The following is a 23,415-nucleotide window of genomic DNA, read 5'->3' on the forward strand; positions in this document are numbered from 1 at the left end:
CTATTATAAAAAAAAAAAAAACGGATCAAGAGGAATCCGTTTTTTTTTACGGACAAAAAACATGGTCTACCACGTTTTTTTGTCCGTAAAAAAAAAAAAAAAAGGATCCATTTTTTTTTTTATAATGAAAGTCAATGGAAAAACGGATGCACACAGTTTTGAGCATTTCTCCATGTGTTCTGTCTAATTTATACAGGATCTGACAGGAAAAAAAACGTACTCATGTCAATGTTAAATGCTAGGCATATAGAGATAGTATCTCACAAAAAGAGTATAAAATATAACTTTTAACGCTTATTAAAATATAAAACATATCAACAAAAATAGCAGACGTGTATATGTCTATAAACAAGCAAAGCAAATGGACACAATCTTACCCCTCAGACGTTTTGAATAATAAACAACATCCAGGAGCAGCAACAAACAGCAATAAACAACACCCCGTCTATATATACTTCTTATGGAGCTGGATATTAGATATGTCCCATGTGCTGTCATTGGATAGGCAACCGGTCCCTGACACTGTCCTAGTATTCCCTAATCACCTCTGACCTTCCAGAGCTCCCACCCTAAAAAGAGCGACTCCACCTCTCTATCCCTAATGTTGTGGTTACACAGAGAGATTTATCTGACAGATGTTTGAAGCCAAAGCCAGGAACAGACTATAAACAGAGAACATGTCATAAAGGAAAGACTGGGATTTCTCCTCTTTTCAAATCTCTCTGTGTGAACGCACCCTAAGGGTCCCTTATTAAACCCTATAGTACACAGTGGCTGTTATATCACTGTAAATCCCAATGCATTTCTTTCCCGTTAGGGACTTCTTCAAGAGAATTTAAGATCATATTGGTAACATTAAGAGAAATGAAAACACACCAATTACTAGACACATTAAAGGGGTACTGTGGGCAGGAGAGTTTTTTTTACTTTGGCTGGAGAGGGGGTGGATGAAAGCAACAACGTCCACTTACCTCCCCGGTTCCAGCATTGGGTCCTGCATCGCACTGCTTCAGTCTCCAGTCCACCAGCCACTTCCTGGACGTGAGATTTCAAGCCTGCTCAGCCATTCAACGGACCCCGCTACAGCCACTGAATGGCTGAGCGTGCTTGAATCATAACGTCTCAAGCCGTGTCATAGACCAGGAAGCAGCTAGGGGCCCATAGCAGCGCGATGCGGTACCAGTGCTGGAACCAGGGAGGTAAGTGGACGTTGTTGTTTTCATCCTCTCCCTCTCCAGCCATAGTGAAAAAAAACCTCCAACCCAGAGTACCCCACTGATATTTTTTCACCTCAGCACCCCTTGTACTTAGTGTATTTCTCCAGTACCTTCCATCAATTTTTCTTACTTTACAAGAATGTTAAATTATATAAATTAAGGTAAAATGATGAGTATTACCAATCAGTAGGGGGCCACAGTGCTCATGCTGGAATAGGACTGAGCTGCAGTACCAGTCACTAATGCACATACAGAGGAGCCATTGTGTCTGTATTCACAGTAAAGGGCCCCCTAATTCAGCTGATTGTTGAGGTGTCCTGGGGAAACATTGAATGTCTTCTCTGAAAACATGAACTTTAGGACCAACTTAATTATTAGAAAAACTGTTCACAAGGCAAATCATTTACCATTAGTAGCCAAGTGGTGGCGCTGTTATCATATACATGTTCCACTAACAATCTGGTTGACCTAGCGGAAAAGACCACAATTAGTTACAATTTAACCTATTTGTAAAAGAAATTGAAAAGTTTTATACAAGTATTAAAGACAATCTGTCAGCTCCTGGGCCCTATCTAAGGTGCTGACATTGTGCTGTAGTTGGCAGTCCCCTAGTTAGCTCGGTGCTTTTTGCTTTTTCTGTGCAGTGGATTATGCACAATTTCATATCTTCTACTATACTTAACAGCCAAAGAGTAGTTGTTTGTGCCACACTCTGGCACACCTCTCCACTCTGTCTCCCTACCTCCTCTTCATGAATACTCAATTATGCCCGGCCTCCTGCACGCTCAGCTGTCAGCCAGTGTCTCTGATTGCAAATCAGTCCTCTGTAGGCAGTTTATGTCTGAAAGAAACACTCAGATATAGTTGAAGCTGTGTTCTAGGGGTAACTCTCCTGTCTAGAGACCTGCCAGCAGTTCATTCTCTGGTTTAAATAGAATAAAAATTTATGTTTTAATCATTATTGTATAATTTTTAAGGCTATGTTCACACGCAGTAATTTTGGTCAGTATTTTGCAACCAAAACCAGAAAGGCTATGTTCAAACACTGTTGAAATTGAGTGGATGGCTGCCATTTAATGGCAAATAATTACTGTTATTTTAAAACAACGTCTGATATTTGCCATTAAATGACGGCCATCCGCTCAATTTCAACAGTGTGAGAACATAGCCTTTCTGTGTTCTCAATAGGGATGAGCGAACCGGCCGAGGTTCGGGTTCGTATGAACCTGAACTCTCAGCTTCTAATTCCCGCTGTCTGCCCGCACCGTGGAGAGAGTGGATACAGCCTGAGGACTGCGTGAAACACTGGGATACAGCCTATGGCCTCTGTCAGTTCAGTCAGTTCACACAGTTCACATTGTGCACTATGGGAAGTTCTGATGTGGGCGCGCGCTGATGCGCCCGCATCAGAACACTGCGGCCGGAAAGAACCACCGGGATGATCTTTGCAGCGACCGGTCATTCCGTGACACAGCCTGGTCACGGAACGGCCAATCTCTTCCAGCGTGTGAACATGACCTATAGCATATAGGCCCAAATGATACAGCTCTGAGATTTCCACCATTCTCAGTAGTTTTAATGCTTACAGAATATGTTTAACTGCAAGATTGTTCACATGGCAAAAGGTAGAAAACGGAAAACATGTAAATCTACTGTCTGCTGTCCCTAGTGGTATCCAATTACTACAGATATATAGATGTATATGTACTTAGTTCCCACCAAGATAAATACATTCATTTAGCAAATTGCCTCCTTCTCCTGCTATGCTGCTCTTTCCCTCTAATTGGTGACAGCTTGTTGTCTAGGTTACCGACCACCACTCTGCTGTAAAACAGTAGAAAGACTGATATATACAGTAGTTTAGAATAGATTTATCAAGGCAGGTGTACTCCTTTTTCCGGGCCGGGTTTACTAAGAGTATGTCTCTTAATAAAGCCATCTGGCTCTGCGCCTGGCTAAGGCATTGTGGAACAACTCTACACCTGCTCGGGATCAATCACAGGGGAATGTGGCCAGCAGGGGCGTAGCTAGGATTCACAGGGCCCCATAGCAAAAAATTTAGGCTCTGTGATGTGGCCAAAAACTTAAATCTCTTGTGATTAGAGACAGAATCCTGGCTGCAGCCACAAGAGTGACTGGCAGAGTAGAGAGACAATGGCTGCTTGCTATGACAGTCCACTGTTTTTACCTATAAGGGCTGTTAGGAGCCCTTGTGGTTAAATACATAGGTGCAGGAGCAGACTACCTTCTGCTTAACCCCTTATGTACTATAGCGTGTAAGTGACCCAAAGTTCAGAAGACATCTGCGTTACTGCTGGTGCACTGATAACCCCTGACCTCTGCACATTTTCCTTTCCTACTTGATTGCACAACTGGAGAACAGAGGTCAGAGGTTATCAGTGCAGTAAAGCAGAGATCTCTGTGTTCTGTTTGTTACCACTTTTTTTTGTGTTGCAGCATGTAAGTAAACATTGGGTCACTTACACAGTGCAGTACATAAGGGGTTAAGCAGAAGGACACATGCTCTTACCTTTTCTCCCAGGCCCCCCTCCTTCAAGGGCCCCATAGCAATTGCCTACCCTGCCTCTATGGTAGCTATGCCACTGGTGGACGGTGTGTATACAGAGCGGAGCGGGAGGCAGGCGGCATCAGAAGGGGTTAAGCGGCCGGCAGAATTACATACACGCAGCGATCGTTTAGATAACTGCATGTATGTAGTGACAGTGTTCTGACAGGACCTAACCTAGCCGTTAATAACGCTGCGAGTCGGTACGTGTGAAGCTACCCTTAGGGTGCATTCACACGTACAGGATCCGCAGCAGATTTGATGCTGCAGATATCAATGTAACTAAATAACTGAACACAGCATCAAATCTGCGCCATCAAATCTGCTGCAGATACTGTACGTGTGAACGCACCCTTAAAGGGATATTAAACAATTGACTAATAGTTGGACCAGGCCTTTCACATAAAACTTCCATATAGAAAATCCTCAGCAACTACAGTAGCGGCAAAGTGGATGTGATTAAAAAATTGCAACCATGATGCGGAACAAAATCTGTAGCCGAAATTGACCTGCAGTGCAGTGCGGACTATAAATCTGGAGCAATTGGTGATGTCTTAATGTAATGGCCAGATTTATTGCTGATTTTTCCTAATGACGTAGCCAGAACTATGCCCCCATTTCTGCACCATTAGCTATCTGCACATATTTGCTGAGAAATCATGACGACAATCTGACGACAGAGCACAGATTTGTGCCATGATGTGATGTTGCACACCTGTGAATATTAATGCCCTTAGATATGGAATTTCTGCAGATTGAGACATGCACGATGTCTTATTGAGGGGTAAGGTTTGTTGTTGCAGTATCCAGGTAACAACCTGTCTAGCCTTGAGTAATCTTATTGTTTGTATAGGAGCTTCTTATTTGACACTTATGTGAGCTGACTGTTAACATAGCACTTTAGCATGGTGACTCAAGTAACAAAACATAAAACTAATTAGGAATAACATAAAGGGAAGGTTACACCAATCCCTGGCGACAATCATATAAAATCAAAGTAATGTAAAGTGACTAACCTCAGTGATGTAAGCAGTCTCCCACACAGATTTCATCATCAGTGTGAGACGTCAGTGGCTTCAACTTTCTGAAGAAATCATAAGAGTAAATCACATAGATCTGACTATTACAGATGTAGCAACAGGATGGTACTGCTAAGGGGGCAGAAGAAAGGAAGGTTTGTGCAGGAGGATGGCGAACAATAAGAGTCGTCACATCTGGGTCATAGATGCAAGAAATCTTCATGTTAGTCTGGGATAGACAAAGAGGAAAAGGAAAGGTTCATGACTTCAAGCAGAGAAGATGTCACCTGTGAGTCACTGGATATAACTACTCAGCAAAGTCTGCTGAACTGTATGGCCTGCCCTGCCTCTCCTGACACTGAAAAAGAACACTTATTGCCCACTACAAGTGTTCTTGTCCATCACAGCAGCACAAGGGCAGGTGGGGAAGGTTGTGTGCACTACAGCAGACTTTGCCTAGCAAAAGCAGCCAGTCTCCTCTCTAGAAGATGAGTTTCAGCATCCCCCTGGATAACCAGCAGCCACAACCTCTGCTCAGTCGGTTGTATTAAGAGCTGTGAGAATGTTTTTGCACAACACTAAAACACCTGGCCTATTACTTTAGCCTTCTTCCCCTTCCAGCTTCATAGGAATGTGCTTCTAATTCAAATCACTTGTACATCAAAGCAAGAAAGTAGCAGGTAGTAGTGGGTTAAAATGAAAGGATTTCTACCCAGTACAGTATCAGGATGGGGGGGGCAGGGACGACACAGGGGCTTGTATTAAAGCGACTCTGTACCCACAATCTGACCCCCGAAACCGCTTGTACCTTCAGATAGCTGCTTTTAATCTAAGATCTGTCCTGCGGTCCGTTCGGCAGGTGATGCAGTTATTGTCCTAAATAACAGCTTTTAAACTTTCAGCCCCGTGCCCAACGGCCGTGGCCTAGATTGTGTACAACCTCTCTGTCCCTCCTCCCCAGCCTCTACATCATTAGAAATGCTCCAGGCAGATTGTCTCCTATTCCCCACCTGTGTCAGCCCAGCACCTGGGCTGGATCGTTAAGGCACCTGTGCAATGTTCAGACAGGAGAAAATGTTCTAGTGGCATTCCTAATGATGAAGAGAGTGGGGAGGAGGGACGGAGGGGTGGTGCAAAGTTAGGGCACAGATATTGTAGGCCAGGACAATTTGACACAGGGCTGCCAGTTTAAAAGTTGTTTTTTAGGACAATAACTGCATCACCTGCCGAACGGACCCCAGGACAGATCTTGGATTAAAAGCAGCTATCCAAAGGTACAAGTGGTTTGGGGGATCATATTGTGGGTACAGAGTCGCTTTAAAAAAATCGTGCTTGTTTACCAAGTTAAAAACAAATGTAATTGTTGGCTTGTCTTGCAAAACGCTCTTAAAGGGAATGTACCATTTGGTACATTTTCTTTAAGTTTGCCCATGGATAGAACGGCGCTGTGCAGGGAATCCTGTGCCGCAGTCTTTTTTTTAAAACCTCAGCCTGGTTCCCGTGTACAGCGCCGGCCTTCCCCAGTGGGAGGAAACAACCTCCCCTCTATGACGCGGTTCCATTAGAATCATTTGAGCCCCATCATAGAGGAGCAAGGGTCTCCTCCCACTGGGTGGCGGGCTGGCCCGCCTTCAGTGCTTCACCCCTGGCACCAGCTTCCCCATGTCGGCGCCATTCTATCCATGGGCAAAACTTAAAGCGAGTCTATCTGATACACTGGTACAGTCGCTTTAAAGCAAGTTACTTGTAATCCAAGGTTTCATTGTTAAAATCCCAAGGTAAACTCAGCCTGGTTGTGGCTCCAAAAAGCCAATTGTGGGAAATATGCCTGTTCTGCCTATTTCAGGGACTTCTAAGAGGTTTTAGAGTGGGTTTTAGTCACACGACTGTCTAGCCGCAGTCAGAAAAACATGGGCACGTTCTTGTGGAAACAGCAACACTCTTGTCCTCGATTTGGGTGTGGGTTTTGGTATTAAACTAAACGATAATCAGCCGCAATTGGCCAGCTACAGATGATAATCGCATGGTGTTATAGTACCCTCACAGTCTTTTAACCTGCTGTTAGTTTCACTTTAATCTGATCTCTACCAGGATATGTTGCATTGTTTGTTGCTGACCACTTCTGTTTTTATAGCTTGTCTTACAGTTTTTTATGACACTTACCTTTAAGGGAACCTTTTGTTCTATTTTGTATTTCAACCTCCCCCCAGCCTCCACCCTGGTATGCATGGGCCCAGGCAAGACAAATACTTACTGTTGTGTATGTGTAACAGCTCGCACTGGGAGAGGAAATAAATCTGAAGTAAAATAATAGAAGTCTGGGAGATGCTGCACACTGGGAGCTGTTGAACTTGGCAGTAGAGGTCACTAGGTAAAACCTATGGGGGAGATTTATCAAACATGGTGTAAAGTGAAACTGGCTCAGTTGCCCCTAGCAACCAATCAGATTCTACCTTTCATTTCCCAAACAGTCTGTGAGGAATGAAAGGTGGAATCTGATTGGTTGCTAGGGGCAACTAAGTCAGTTTCACTTTACACCATGGAGATTTATCAAACATGGTGTAAAGTGAAACTGGCTCAGTTGCCCCTAGCAACCAATCAGATTCCACTTTTCATTCCTCACAGACTCTTTGGAAAATGAAAGGTGGAATCTGATTGGTTGCTAGGGGCAACTGAGCCAGTTTCACTTTACACCATGTTTGATAAATCTCCCCCCATGTTTGATAAATCTCCCCCTATATCTCTCATCATAGAACAAGCTGTGTGAAAAAGCCTAATTTTCCTGCATAATTCTGTACCCTATTATGTAGGTTACTGCAATCCATTTGCCCTATGTACATCATTCATTTCGCATAGGGTTAAACCCAAATTTTATCTAACTTTCCAGTATTAAACCACAAAACAAACCATGCAAAACACTTAGAGATTATTATAAAATATTTATTGAAACAATAAAATATATATTTAACAAATAAAAGTGCACAGCTAAATCCAGTGCTTTTTCTTATCACAGTCTGTCTATGCAGTCACATATCAGTCACATAAACAGATACAGAGGGGTAAAGCACAGCAACGTGGTACACACTATTAAGACAAGTATATTGCACATACATGTAGCAGGAGAACTCCGTTAGATGGCATACAATGATGACCAGGTATTTTCTGCTCACATCATTGTGCAATTACAGTGTATGTCCATGCCATGTAAAAACAACGGCCGTATTTCATAGCAACGGCCGTTGTTTTAAAATAGTGTGAACATAGCCTAAAAATCAGGACTGCAGATAAACCTACCCCACACTACTTTTTAAAAAGAGTTATCATGATGCAAAGCCACGTAGTGCGAGACAATCCCGGCTGTCCAGTACAGCTCTGCTACACCTGTACCTTCCGGAAGGATAAATTAATCATAGTCATAACATTATTACCTTCATATTACAAAAAGTAAAGTAACCAGCATCTCGGTCAGGTAGGAGAAAAGGGGTTTTAATGCAGGATGGGGGCAGGGGAGTATGTAAAGTGATCATAGTCTTAGCCCCTTGCTACAGATATGTACAGATATCAGAATGACGGGTTTAGGCTCACAGTTGTAGGATATTGCATATTCTATCATACCTTTTTCTGGATTTCCATTTAAAGGGTTTTTTTTTTCTATATTACCCCAATATGTAAGAAACATACAATAATAGGTTGTCTTACATACAAATGTGAATTGTGACGGTTATTTGTGTCCTACATGTCACATGTTTGTGAATACCACATACTTAAAGTGAAACATTTTTCAAAAAAAAATAAAAAAATGAGTAGAAAAGGTTACAGTATAGACTTTACGCCAATATGTAAGGCATCATATTGCTTAATAAATCAGATTGAAGAAATTGCTTACAGTTTTTCTTATAAGCTATTGGCAGGTGTTCACAGTCACAAAGTGGTCACATCTGTAAAATGTCACATTAGTCCTTTTGGATATCCTGGTATACGTGAGAGGATTCGGGAAAACAGGAAGGTTCAGTATTTTTGCATTTAGAGGACGATATTCTGCTCCCATTGGATCAAATAATACTGAACAATTAATACAGGTTGGCTCTGAGGGAAACGGGATCCGGCGCACAAGCAGCTCATCCTCGTACCATGATTTCAGTGACTCCATGGACCAGACTCATCTCACTGCTCTCAAAGCTTGCCATGAGCTGACGCTGGCCAGGACGTCGAGGTGTAAATCGTTCTGTGATACAAATAGTCTGCAATGGCCCAACATCTCTGTAGACGAAAGAAACCATATATTGTATGAGACAACAGAGATGGTGTTCAAGATATCACAGGATATTCGTCTCAAATCGGAGAAAGGACAGGTTTAGAAATGAGCAAGTTTATCGGTAAAACTAAGTGCCGGGGCCTTTTATGTGGAAAAATAGGAACATAATTGGGATGTTTAGGAAACGTCCCAATTGGAAAACGACATTTATTGTGATATAGATTAAATACAGCCAAGATGTATCTTAAAGTGACTGTACCACCAGGCTCAGGCTGAAGTACTGGAGGCGGGTCGACCCACCGTTAGTGGGAAGAAACCCCAGCCCCTCCATGACGTGACTCCATTAGAATCAATGGAACCCTATCATGGAGGGGCTAGGGTTTCCTCCCACTGAGGGTGGGTCAGCCCACCTCCAGTGCTTCAGCCTGGGCCTGGCCTGGTGGTACAGTCACTTTAAGAGGTGTAGTTAGGAGCAGCCAATGGCATATCCACTGGCAGCCAAACTTTCCTTGTTCTATTGTTTCCCATGGATCTTTATATAATTTCTATGTGGGCCTGCAGGACATTATATTTCCAAACCCTCATTGACTTGTAACAGGATTATCTTCGGTCATCTTGCAATAAATACCACCAGGGCCATCACACTGTATCTCATCTAATACCATGGACAAAACTTTTCAACAAAAAAATTTGGAAAAATGTACTTACCCAACTTGTACGACCTTTGGCCTTTGGAGGCCAGGACCTTCCACATGGAAGCAGCCATTGTGCAAAGTAGTTTGGAGAGGGTTCTGGAATATGATATCTGCCTCAATCTGTTGACCAACAACCGCTTCACCACGGACCTGTAACAGTGATATCATTGTATGAGTTTCAGGACAGTACTGTGGACATGGATTATCTTTGCAATCTTCTATTTGTACATAGGACATATCCAATGTAACATAAATGGTGCGTATAGATTGATTTATTCCTCCCTCCGGTATTCTGATCTGCACCTCTCCATCTCCACCTTGCAGAGTCTTTCTCCAACCTACTACTATAAGTATCCTGACCATCATATCATTGATTCCAGAGCAGTTGCCACTTCCTTTCTCTTACATAGTAGATCCATTTAGTTCAATGTTATAGTTACACATAGATTTTTATTACAAACATATTGAAGATTTTATACCTTGATAATAAGATCTGGAGTCCGTATCCTGAACGTGTGCTGTGTGGCTAGTTTTTGTCCAGTTTCTTGCACAATTCCAGACACTGTTAACATCATGGCTGACTGATCCACCAGTTGGACACGATACTCATTGTAAGTCACTCTCATTCCCACTGCCTTGACTACACAAGAGAAATTGGAGGGTTTAAAATCTTAATAACAAAGAGGAATATATTGTCCCATTGCTTTACAATATGTCATAGAAATCTCCTTATGTCACCACAACAATCCACCACTAAAAATATATATATACATTGGGCACACTGCGCTAACACAGTGTGAAGTCACTTCCATAGTTTATGGTTGTGAGTGAAAGTTTCATATAATATTCCCTAACATCACATAGATAATACAGTGATCCCTCAAATTACAATGGCCGCAGGTTACAGTCAACATACAATGGTCTTTCCTGGATCATTGAAACTTGATACCTGACTTAAAGGGGTAGTCCACCCCAAAAAATTTTCTTTCAGATCAACTGCTGCCATGAAGTGACAGAGATTTGTAATTTACTTCTATTAAAAAATCTCAAGCCTTCCAGTACTTATCAGCTGCTGTATGCCCAACAGGAAGTTGTATTATTTCCAGTCTGGAGAGCAGGAGGGGTTTTCTATGGGGATTTGCTCCTGCTTTGGACAGTTCCTGACATGGACAGAGGAGGCAACAGAGAGCACTGGGTCAGACAGGAAAGAAAACACTACTTCCTGCTGGACATACAGCAGCTAATAAGTACTGGAAGACTTAAGATTTTTTAATAGAAGTGAATTACAAATCTCTGGCACTTTATGGCACCAGTTGATTTGAAAGAAAAATTTTTTGGGTGGACTACCCCTTTAATATATAATGCTACATACAGTCCTGATATGTGCTTTTGTGAATGTCTGATAAATCTGATCTATCAGAGTGGGTATTATACTGAAAACGCCCTGAATTGCTGAAGTACCTGCATTCACATGCTGTCTAGTAGCATCTCCCTATAGTATAGTACAGTACTGTACTGCTCTTCACCTGTAGGGAGAAGCACCTGCCCACTATGTATAATGTTATTTATAGCTTTTAGCAGCTATTTCTGACTTTTTTTCATGTCTTGTTATTTTTCCTTAATCTTAATTTTTTTTCCCTCAGGTTGACATTTTGAAGACCTTGAAACCTATTAGTTTTCCATAAAGTTACGGTCTCAAGATACAATGATTTCAGCATACAATGTATATGGTGGAACCATTAATATTGTAAATTAAGGGTACAATGCAAATACATATGTCCTTAATATATACATTTGCACAGAATAAGGTGGAAAAAAAACTGAAAAGAAAAAAAATCCCTCATTTACCTTCTCCTGGGCTCAGCGATACATTACACTCTTCGTTCTTGAATGACTCTTTGCAGACTCCGTTGTAATACATAACAGCAATGGCCATGGATAAAGATACTCTGCGACGACTTCCGCTACCATTCCTCAATAAGATACGGACATCGATGTCACTGCCCATAGATACACCATCTTGTGACTCCACGCTGAGTGAGATATCTCCTGTATCTTCTGCCTCCACCTCTGCCAATGGTTTATTACCATACTGTGCAGCTGTGTGCACCGCATTACGCTCCTCTGCAGATCCTAGGGTTACAGAGGAGAGAATCAATATTAAAACTCCTGGGGTTTCCTTATATACAATCTGGTTGATACTATGAGAGTTACCCCGTGCACTATGAACATGAACACAGGTGAAATAAGAAATGTAAAAGACAACAAAACTTATTTTATATGAACAGTTTTTTTCCCCATCTACTATGATTATTCTTATTTGAGCCTCTGTCAATGCCAAAGGTGTCCCCTTGTTACCTTCCGGATGTTTGTACAGGTAAGTGATGTCCTCTCTTGCATTAGATCCCACGGCTTTGGTGCTGATACAATGTCCAACTGCTCGTTCCTCCACATGGACCTTCTTAAACTTCCCATTTGGCTGTCGTTGGTAAAAGACCTTGTCGCTGTTCACCTGTGTCACACATAACAGACGGCTCAGTCTATTTCAGCCCTACAAATTCAAGCCCCTATTCAAGGACAACTCCAGTTTTGAAATACAATAGAATATTATATAACTTTGTAAATACTTTGCTCGATTTTGTACTGAATTTGAGTTACATGATCTTTTCTTTGCAAATTTTCACTTCCCTGTTTCATTTACTGGCGAGCATTGCCTTGTGAAAAGTCCAGGGACAGTTACACGGTTAGGCCATGTTTTCATACCATTAAAATGAGAGGCATTATTTTTTTTGGGACGGCCATCATTTAACGTCAATGGTAGCCACAAATAATGATCATGATCCTTCAAAGAAAACGGCTCTCATTTTGACGGTAAGTAAACATAGCCTGAAGGTGGCCGTACACATTAGAGTTTCCTATCTTGGCCGGACCATCCAGCTTTCTAACGTGAATGGGATGTTAGCATATGTCTGGGGGAAAAGGATAAGGATAATCTTATGTACTTAAGGAAGATAAGCTGCCGCCAAAGTGCCTGTGTATGTGGAGCTGAGTCATGTGAAATAGAGTCAGGCATTCAGACAACAGCTATTGACAGTGTATGGCAGGCTGTGAACTTGGCTCTCAGCTGTTGAGAGTGTATAACTTAGCAGTTAAAGGGGTTATCCAGCGCTACAAAAACATGGCCACTTTCCCCCTACTGTTGTCTCCAGTTCGGGTGGGGTTTTGAAACTCAGTTCCATTGAAGTAAATGGAGCTTAATTGCAAACCACACCAGTAGGGGGAAAAGTGGCCATGTTTTTGTAGCGCTGAATAACCCCTTTAAGTGGGCAGAACAGAGCTAAACTGCTGTCTTTTTACAACCGGGATGAGGAACCTTCAGCTCTTAAGCTGTTGCAAAACTACAACTCCCTACAATAAAACTTTACCTGAACTTAGCTCAGCTCATGGAGCTGGAGCCTAGCCTCTATGATGTCCCCCATACACTACATACACATAGAAAACATGTGATCCTGCTCTGCTACCTCTCTGTATCAAACCCTCAGGAGTAGCAGAAGCATGGAGGACATTATAAGTAAATGGCATGCTCACATCATTTACTTCTATTTAAAAATCCTGTACTTATTAGCTGCTGTATGTCCTACAGGAATTGCTATATTCTTTCTAGTCTGACAGAACACAGTGGATTATTTATCAATAACAGGTCACATATATATCTACGTATATATATATAAATTACCTCTGAAAAAATGAAAGGCGTATCATATTTGATATTCACTAAACCATTCTTGATGGCGAGGAGAGGCGATGGACCACAGCAGTATATACCTGAAAATTACAGTGATGTGAGTGAGGTGTATTGTGGAGCTGGAAATAGTAGGTAAAAACAGGTAAATAGATCAAAGAGAAAAGCTATATGACTGTCCATTACCATTGCTGGTCTCCTGAGGTGTGGCATCAATGGCTTGCCATCCGCTGTATCCTGATGGCAGGTCAGGACGGGTCATCCAGCAGTCATTCCAACAATGATAATTCCTGAGATACACATGTATATATTAGTACATGTATTCCTAAAGTTTAGTTGGATTGCTATTTACAAAGTTTGGCGAAATACAATGTAATTTTGCATGTACAGTAAAGTATATACATATATTGAGGCTCACCAGACAGAATCACTATTTTTGTCCTCCAGTGGCTTCATGTTTTCATCAAAATAAACATCAAATGTTAGATTTCCATCAGTGTCATGAGCTGAGGCAAAATTGGTAACAGTCCGTCCTGGGATTCCAAGGCAGCGGAGTACTGAAAGTAAAAGTGTGTAAGTGAGGCATTGCTGGTGGGCATGACATTTGGAGCAAGATACAGTTTGATAAACTGCAGCTACCCAATGGAGGTTTTTAGTGTTTTAAAAGTTAATGATGTACAAAAATATATTTTCCGTTATATTATTTACTTATCCTTGATTTTATGGGTTGGCTGGGTTCACACTGCGTTTTTGCAGTCCATATAAACGTCCAAATAAAATGTATATGTTAAATGTACTAGAAATATGCAGTGTGAACCCAGCCTTATATCTATGAGGGGGGGGGGGGGGGGGGGCGTAGGCTGCAGCCAGACAGGTCAGCTTATCTCTTCCAAAACAATTCCCTTCCAAAACTCAACATGTCTAATCCTTCTCCCCACCAACGCCATCTGTTGGTGGAGACTCAGAAACTTCAACCAAAGGTGTATGTTCACACTGAGTAAAAGCAGCGAAATTCTGTGGTAGAGAGTTCCACCGCGGAATTCTGCCACTTTTACTTAGTGTGAACATACCTTAAAGGTGCCCATGCACCTATGCCTCAGTTTCACACAGTGTCTCTATGCAAGGGCTCGCGCACCTCTGCTTCTGTTGCTCTCTGCTCAAAGAATTGACATGTCAATTCTTTCAAGTGGAGAGACGGAAGTGGAGGCACACCAGCCCTACCATAGAGAAATTCTGTGGAATTCCGCCGCTTTTACTCAGTGTGAAAATACGCTTAGTCAGGACTCCTGGTTTCTACATAAATATTCAGAAGGGGTAACACTAAAAAACCCTAAAAGAATTGCTCTCAAGATATAATAATGTTGCGCCAATTAGTAAAACATTATAGACTCCATTCCTACCTGTTGTTGTGACAGCAGCAAAGACCCAGCACTGGCCGTATTTTACAGGGCTCCCGGTCTGGTGATATCGGAGCATAATATCCACACTGCCCACCCAAGAAACAGGGTTCACACCGTCACCATAATCCCCAGACCAGCTTCCAGCAACAACACCATTATCATCCATGGAATTCACCATGGCTGAAATAACTCTGGTAACATTTATGGGATCGCCTCTTGATGAAGGTGAGAGACCTCCACGGTCCAGTACGTATAGTACAGAATCCAGGACTCCTCTATCAAACTGTAGGTTAAAATAATATTTTTTAAAATTATAAGCATTGTTTTATGACAAAAGACCTGTGACCAATAAAGAGTAGAAACTTTCCAAGTGCTTGTTTTACATAAGATGTTATTCGGCAGGACCCTATTGCAGGAAATTATGCATTAACTGTAATCATAGTCTTTACGGGTGTTTTTCAGCCCTACATCAACTGCATGTGACCTGCAGCTCTATTCATTCTCTATGCAGCCAGCAGAGAGAGCTGAGTACTATACTTGGCACTTTCCAGCGGCTCCACAACCCCCTTTAATTTTACTCTATGGGTATATTTAGTATATAAATTTTAATACTTTGGAACAATTAAAACATGGTTTTTTGTTGTCTTAATCCAAAAGCCAATGAATATTGTAATTTCTATTGATGCTTGGTACATTGTAATTTTTCAGAATTTTGGTGGGGGTGGGGGGGGATTTAAAAGAAAAGTGCAATAATTTTTTTAGGTTTTTTGTACACAATGAGCCATTCAGTATAAGTGTACAATACCTAGCCTATTGGGGTATATGCACACCATGGAATCCTCATGGATAGCTTCCAGTAGATTCCATCACTCAGCTCCCGCGCTCCCTTTTTCCACTAGTCCCATAGGCTCCATTCTATGGTCAGGGGCATTCCGCTGTCTGCGCAAAGAATTCTTAGGGCGGACAGCGGAATCCGCCTCATCATAGAATGGAGTCTATTGGATGGACGGAGAGTGAAGCGCGAGCGTGCGGAGTTGAGCATCAGAATCTGTGGGGAGTTCTCTGCGAGAATTCCGTAGTGTGCACGTACCTATGCTTTTGCCAGCCCCATGTTTGCCATAGTAACCCATCAGCACCCAACAATCATGAGATAAAGCACTGATGGGCCGCCACCCGTTAAACACCGTAGATTCCACTGTCACTATTGACAAATTTTTTTTTTACCTGTCCATAATTCCAGGAACGTTCTCCTATTTGATGTTCTGTACCATAATAAATTCTTCCAATTTCATTCAGAACATATTCTTGCCTCCATGCCTCATTATCCATAAATACAGCATCCTCTAAAGACAAAAGAAGAAACGTACTCATTGATATGTACAAAGACCTCCGGAAATTAGATATAGTGAGATTATAATACATTAGAATGAATAAAACTTGTGCATACTCACGTCGACACCAAGCATTGAAGAGGACGTAGACCTTCAGCTTCGAGTCATTGTAAGTTCCTGCTCCACTCCTAACACTGAGCTGGTATTTTCCCACCGGAGCCTGAGCGCAGGTGTTCACCCACAAGATGGCGTTTTGCCCGCTAGCTTCGGCCATTTGGCATCCCCAGCCACCCTCATCAAATTCCTTGACAAAGGGAATGGTGATTGCTTGGGAGTTTCCTGAAAAAGAATGACAACCACCGTGAATTGATGACCCAACGCAGAGCACAAAGTACCATGTTCTATTTTCATAAAATATAGTAGGATGTACTGTTGCTACAAAACAATCCGGGAGGTTATAATTTCAGACAAGTCATCACAGCCCAGCATTTCTTTCTATAAATGGGGAGCGATTTTAAGGATAAGTAAGTCATGAGCAAGCCGTTTATTATCATTAACTGTAATTATCCACATATCTTCATACTGAGAGCTCCTCGAACCTGGGCGGAAGTGGTGTGACTCAGTAAATGATCATGAATCCTGAACCAATCATAGCCCATGATAATATGTATTTCATATGGAGGAATTTACAACCTAGTGATTCCTCTGTATAAAATAATTCAGGCAAGTGAACTCCTCATGACTCAGTTGACCCTGTTAAAATATTATACGGGTATAATGGACATTTTAACAGGGGACAGGCTCAAACAAGACATTTAACAGCTTGTTTTATATCGCAAAGTAAAATGGTGACTGCCGTAAAAGAAATTGGTCTCTGGCTCACCTTGATGCAGAATGATACAGACTTGGTCACTCTTGGGGTTGAATGGTCTTTGGAAGGTGACACAGATCTGGAAGGGTTGGCCTCTCCTTACGATCAGCTCATCACACTCATACTCATCAGTGTGATGTGACCGACGATTTTCCCCAGATCGAGACTTAAGCAAGTCGACGCTTTGAACTTGCAGGTTACCTAAAAAAACGAAAGGGACAAAGCTTACAAAAGGAGCTTAAATCGTGTAATTCTTGTAGTCGTGTAAATCTAATTTTATTCAAAGTCCATAAAAGGGAGAGTTAAAAGAATGAAACTGAAGAGAAGCGGTAGAAAGGGGTGGGTTATTACCATAGGAAATACTAGTTCATTTAAAGTGGTTTAATAGTTGGGGGTTACGTATCCTTAAATCCTTACCTGTAGGCATTGGTCCCACATTATCATTGTCGCTTCCCGATATGACGTTACCCTCTCTATCAATTCCACCGGTACTTCCACCTCCTGTAGATCGGTCTCCACCAGGGATTCTGTCTCCACCAGGAATTCTCTCTCCACCTGGTATTCTCTCTCCACCAGGAATTCTTTCACCTCCGGGAATTCTGTCTCCCCCTGGAATTCTGTCACCCCCTGAAATTCTATCTCCCCCTGCAATGTATTCCCCATCTGTAGTTCTGTCTGATGGTCTGCATCCTTGTCCTCCAGGTCTTCTCGCATAGTCGTCAACCTCTTCACCTCTAGAGCAACAGGAGCAGCATCTTTCCCACCAGGATTTCTTCATGTTTTATACCTGAAAGAGTAAGTCAATCACATTACAAAATGCAGAATCCCACTATCATATGCTTAGTGTTATAGAGTTGTATCTATCTGTATATAACGTATATGGAGTATTTCACATACACACATATATACATGTTTGGCAGCTGTATGCTGATGAACAGCCCCTTGAATAAAGCAAGTTCATTCTCAAGTGTCATGTCATAAGCATACTCCTGCGACTACATGTCAGTACAAGCTATCTCATAAATCCTCATGTTGTAGGATTCCACACACTACAATAACCACAGACAGTGCTGATTTATAGAGTCAGTCATTCTCTTACAGGTAAATCTTTAAATATATACTTGTCCCAGTAGAAGAAGCTGGTATCTAAACTAAAATCCTTAGACTTTAACAGCGTTCTCCATTTCCAGAAACCATATATACACAGTCTTGCCTTGTCTGTATGTAGCAGAGGCAGTCTCGAGCACCAGCAGTCCTATGTAGCAGTCCTATGTAGCAGTCCCATAAGCAGGCCCCTCTGCTGTTATCATGAAATCCCCTTTTGTATCCTCCTCCCTCATCAGTCTTTAACCCATAGCATTCTGTACTGACCCGCTTGATTATACGGCCAAAATAAGAAATGAAATTAAAACGGAAGATGTGCCAACAAGTAACCACACCCTCCTTGTAAGTTCCCTTATCCCCTGCTAACACATCACTCCCCGCTCACCAGGGTCCTTCCCATGACAGGCACAAAAATGCATTGTACTGTTACTTCTGTACTGGTGAAACTCACAGGAAACTTTCAGCAAAATGTTATAAGAAAATACAGATGACTTCTGAACACAAGCTATACACACAGTATATAAACGAAGCCATCACTGTTTACTGTCCTACATTATAGAAAATCTGGGGTCTAGGAATATACTGATCATATAAAATCTATTACATCTCTGAAAACAAAAGCAATAGCAGAAGAGTTCAGTTTGAGTTCATTTCTTTTTTTTTTTTTGTGGATGTTTCCTTCCTGTCATTGTATATATAGACAGGGTAAAAAAACAAAATGATTTTCTATAAGCATAATGATGTACTGGAATGACTACAGCCATAAAGGAAAACTATATATGTAGCTTATAATGAAGACAATGTATGCACTTGTGTTTTTTTTTTTTTTTTATTATATAACGTTCCCATTGGAGTTCACAATGTAACCTCAGTGGCCCAGATGTACTAATCTGAGCCAGAGTGATGACCTTTATGTGGTATATAGAACTTTCTTCAAGAAATTTAGACACTTTCGAGACACTGTTCAACTGGGTCTGAAAAAGGGTTTCTCCATTGGGACAAAAGGGGTATGGTCTAAAGCATGAAAGTGGGTGCCAAAAATGTGCCCAAATGGCTCAAATTAATTTGGTCTAAACTTAGAGTAGATAGCCATTAAGATCGCCTGATTTTTAAAATAGCCTGCACCACATTCATACATCCGGCACATTTGAAGTCCGTCTACCCTACGTTTGCACATAGAAAGTGTGGGCCATCTGGGCCGGTATGTTTTTGGAATCTGTGAAGAAACTAGAGTACCCAAAAGAAACCCAAACAACCATAGGAAGAACATTCGATCCCAGGCAGTTGCCTTCCCTGATAATCTCCCTGATAAACCAAATATACAACTCGTGGAGAACTCATGTCTTACACTCTTGATGTACCATTAGTATGGATTGTACAACACCCTTGAGTTAGTTTCACCTAACAAAATGGTGGTAGGTGTGACATATCTGTAAAAATATCACACGGCATTCCATCCATTTTTCACCAACCCAATTTGATGACAGCCAGTACAACTGGTCTTGTCTGTTCTATGTATAAATTATTGGCATAATAGGCTGGAGCATATGTTGGAATATTAGAAAGTCCCAGGCAAACTTCCATTCTGTGAATAGTTCAATGGCTAAAATGATAAAGTGGTATATGTTATCATGGTACCATGAGCCACTTTTATTATCCACAGAGGGGAGCTGCTGAAATGATTGTCCCCCCACAGAGGAGGGTCCCCGTAATACATAATACTTCTCATGTGGTTAACCACTTCTTTCCTGGGACTTAACAGTTTAATTCCCACTTCCAAACTGTTCTGAAAAGTAAGCTGTGATTATGTCTCCCAAGCAGAATCTGGATAGATAATATAAAGATTACATAGTATTTTTCCATAGTATGTCATTCATTATTCACCCTGTTATTACAGCCTATAAATCTTTTTGTTCTCCGTCTCCTCCTTGTATATAGTAAATAGCAGTATACCATGATTACCGTTGAGTTGTTTTTGCTTTTGCCTTATTCCCAATATAGATTCCATTCACATCTAGTTTTTCCATCTGTTATATCACTTATATGCAGGATACTGCCAAAAAGGTATTTCAACATATATTTGGGTGTACTTGTGGCAGCCCATTGAGTGTAACTGACCTCATTTAATGCATTTCCTAATCGCATACTGATTTTGTGCAGGAATCAAAAGCATAGTCTGATAAGCTTTGCCTTCCACACAAAAAAACATAGTCACTTGCAGACTACATATGGTCTATTTAACTTAATGGTCGTCCCTAAAGTATATCATAGTATATGGTGAAATACCTTTTTGTTAGATTTGCAAAATATACTGATAACTGACAGCATACACAAGATTTCAGCCTTATCTAAAATACACATAAAACTTTAAAAAATGATCATCTGCCTGTTTTCATCCATTCTCTAATCTAGCTGTCTGTTAAAGGGAGCCTGTCAGCAGGTAACATAGAGCTGTTACTCTGCTGAGTGGAGGAGCCAGGGAATTGCTGAGTCCAGAGGAGTCCGGGGAGGTAACGCAAAGGGTTTCATTCCTGGGCATTTGCCATATTGGACATTAAAACAGGTTTGCTTTTCATAACTGGGGCCTAAGGTATGATTACATACCTCCTTCCACCCTCTGTAAAGTGCTGGCAGGGATCAAAACTGCTGACATAGTCCCTTTAAATGGAATGTGTCATTTGAAAATTACCTGTTGTTTAAATCGAGTTTTTATGTTAAACATATGTTTTTAATTTTTTTTTTTATTACTAATTTTACTGTGTATAATCCTAAAATCTTGTTGTTTTCATTCTGGCATTGAAGCCTAAATATAAACTTGCTTTTTTCCTTCATTCTGCTCCCTATGAGTCCCACACACAGGCATACCCACAATTTCCACTACATAGGTCACAGAGAGTGCATACAAAACTCCTGTGAAAATAAATTAAAGTAAATACTGTCCCCTCCAAGCTGTTGTGCCTATGTCCATGGTACTTGCTGTAAAGCACATCCCTAAACGCTGTTAAAGGTAGCTCAGGCAAGATGTCTTCTCCCATTGTCATGTAGATTTTTTTTTTTTTAATAATATTCCAGTCAGAAAACCAAAACAGGTTAAGAAAACATGTCTCAGGAACTGGTTCTAATCATGTAAAAAAAACAAGGGAGGGAGAATTGCACCCTCACCACATTATCTCCCAGCTGTGTGTCACATAACCATGATGGTTTCATAATACAAGTCCATAGGACAGTCTCACTACTATAGATACAGAGCTTGTTCATGGAAGTGGACAAAGTCTGAACACTCAGACCCCATCCAATTTTTATTTTATTTTTTTGCTGACATTAAACTAGAAACACTATTGGATCAACTAAGTGGGGTTCACATATTCACAACCGGCAAAGTAGACCTCAATCTTACATCTTGTTACATCCTTATTTTCTTGGCAAGCTGTGGGTCTGTCAGCATCAAGGGACGTCTCCTTGCCTGTACATTTCCCACGTTATTATCTTTATTCTTCATCAGTTACAGTAAAATCACAGTTCTCTCTCTATTGATGCAGCGCCACACATGTAACTTTTTGGGGCTGCATTGTTTGATAGTTTTCCTAACTGATATGCTTACTATTATATAGCACAATAAGTTTCGTGCTCTAAAAGTCAGACAAAGCACTGTGCATATACATGGAAAGGAAAGATATCATAAAAACAGGACTATCTAGATAGCAGTAGTAATAACCAATAGGACAAACAACCGTCATCACAAGAGCTAGCAATCTACAGATACATCAGCATCTCATATGCGACAGCTTCCTAGCTAAACACAAAAGTATAAAACACATCACATAAGGTAATAGTTATCTAAAGCATGAAGTGGTACTGACCTTGCACAGCTGCTCTGTGTATAATGACAGATCCTCTCAGTGAGGTTTATGCTGTAGGGGGGTGTCTATAAATCAAGGGGTGGAACTTAAAAAAAAAAAAATTAACTACACGTCATAAGACAGCCCTTCCCATATCATGCTATGCCAAACAACTGGAATCCATGGAATGTGCAACTTGTAACAGTGTCAGTGCTCATCACCTCACACCCATAGGAGGGCCTCTCATCCACACCTCACACTGCTACACACCTTATCCTCCTCTCACTGCGCTACAGCTACCTCTCCTTGTGTGACACTCATGGGCCGGTATCCGGATTGTACAAAGACAATGTGTTCTATTGCAACATCAGATCAAACATTGTAACATACCCTCTAATGCCAGATCAATGACTGGCTTCTATCCAACTATGATACACCTGTGCCGTGTAAGCAATATTTCCCTAATAACACGACATATGTAATCCACCTTTTCCATACATCCATCTATGTTATCTATATGTACATGCATCTATCTATCTATCATCTATCTATCTATCTATCTATCTATCTATCTATCTATCTATCTCCTATCTATCTATCTATCTATCTATCTATCTATCTCCTATCTATCTATCTATCTATCTATCTATCTATCTATCTATCTCCTATCTATCTATCTATCTATCATCTATCTATCTATCTATCTATCTATCTATCTATCTATCTATCTATCTATCTATCTATCTATCTATCTATCCATCTATCTATAAGCCCACCAAGCTACCTGTAACTATATTTAATCAGTTATTAGTAATATTAGGATATTTTATCATAAATACATATATATAGGAATAAGGAGTGGATGCAAAACAGAGGAGAAGTGAGAGTCCTTCTTAGCAGGTCATGTTTCCTATCCTTTCCAGGCTTTGGCTGAATGTTTAGCACTGTTGTGGCTCAGGGTGAGGAATAATTCCCTGGTGCCTCTCCTACCTAGCACCTGAGTCACTCCCAAAAGTATAATTGGTAAATAATTGCTCATAACGGAAATCCCTAATATGTATATAAACCCGATAATATATGTAATGTACTTAAAGCATACCTCTCGTGTTTTTTTTCCCCTTAAAATGAAAATACCACTAGGCATTATGGGCTTTTTACAATAACAGACCAGTGCTGGCGCGGGGATGCCGGTGGTGCAGTCTCTTTTTGAAACCCCACCTGGTTCCCTCGCACAGTGCCAGTCTATCCCTGAGCACTGGCCGGGCATGAAGCCGGCCCCCAGTGTGATGATCTCCGATCTCCAATATAATCAATAAAGTTGCGTCACAGAAGGAAAATCATCACCAACTCCAGTGCGTCATGCCCGGCCGGTGCTC

General features: G+C 41.2%; 1 protein-coding gene and 1 long non-coding RNA gene across 2 annotated transcripts; both read right to left on the reverse strand.

Moving 5' to 3' along the window:
- Positions 1 to 1,399: 1,399 nt before the first annotated feature.
- LOC138785586 (uncharacterized) lies at positions 1,400 to 7,178 on the reverse strand. Its single transcript, XR_011362120.1, has 4 exons — positions 7,057 to 7,178; positions 4,800 to 5,031; positions 1,625 to 1,685; positions 1,400 to 1,534 (listed from the first exon to the last, which is right to left on the reverse strand). It is a non-coding gene; the product is annotated as an uncharacterized lncRNA (long non-coding RNA).
- A 543-nt stretch (positions 7,179 to 7,721) lies between these two features.
- Positions 7,722 to 22,155, reverse strand: TGM1 (transglutaminase 1). Its single transcript, XM_069961672.1, has 14 exons — positions 22,061 to 22,155; positions 17,514 to 17,883; positions 17,109 to 17,297; positions 16,346 to 16,564; positions 16,119 to 16,237; positions 14,895 to 15,177; positions 13,913 to 14,051; positions 13,681 to 13,784; positions 13,489 to 13,577; positions 12,111 to 12,264; positions 11,601 to 11,885; positions 10,232 to 10,392; positions 9,766 to 9,902; positions 7,722 to 9,062 (listed from the first exon to the last, which is right to left on the reverse strand). The coding sequence occupies exons 2-14, from the start codon at positions 17,872 to 17,874 to the stop codon at positions 8,921 to 8,923; spliced, it is 2,382 nt and encodes a 793-aa protein (XP_069817773.1). The 5' UTR covers positions 17,875 to 17,883; positions 22,061 to 22,155; the 3' UTR covers positions 7,722 to 8,920.
- Between the last annotated feature and the right edge of the window lie 1,260 nt (positions 22,156 to 23,415).

Source organism: Dendropsophus ebraccatus, chromosome 3 (assembly GCF_027789765.1).
Source record: "Dendropsophus ebraccatus isolate aDenEbr1 chromosome 3, aDenEbr1.pat, whole genome shotgun sequence".
Classification (NCBI taxonomy): Eukaryota; Metazoa; Chordata; class Amphibia; order Anura; family Hylidae; genus Dendropsophus; species Dendropsophus ebraccatus.

What these genes read in the sequence shown, in the direction of transcription:
- TGM1 (XM_069961672.1), bottom strand. Translation starts at nt 17,874, where the DNA reads ATGAAGAAATCCTGGTGGGAAAGATGCTGCTCCTGTTGCTCTAGAGGT. An exon ending in CTTCAATGCTTGGTGTCGAC is followed by an intron (nt 16,238 to 16,345) that starts GTGAGTATGCAC and finishes TTTTGTCTTTAG; the next exon opens with AGGATGCTGTATTTATGGAT. An exon ending in AAAAATAGTGATTCTGTCTG is followed by an intron (nt 13,785 to 13,912) that starts GTGAGCCTCAAT and finishes TGTGTATCTCAG; the next exon opens with GAATTATCATTGTTGGAATG.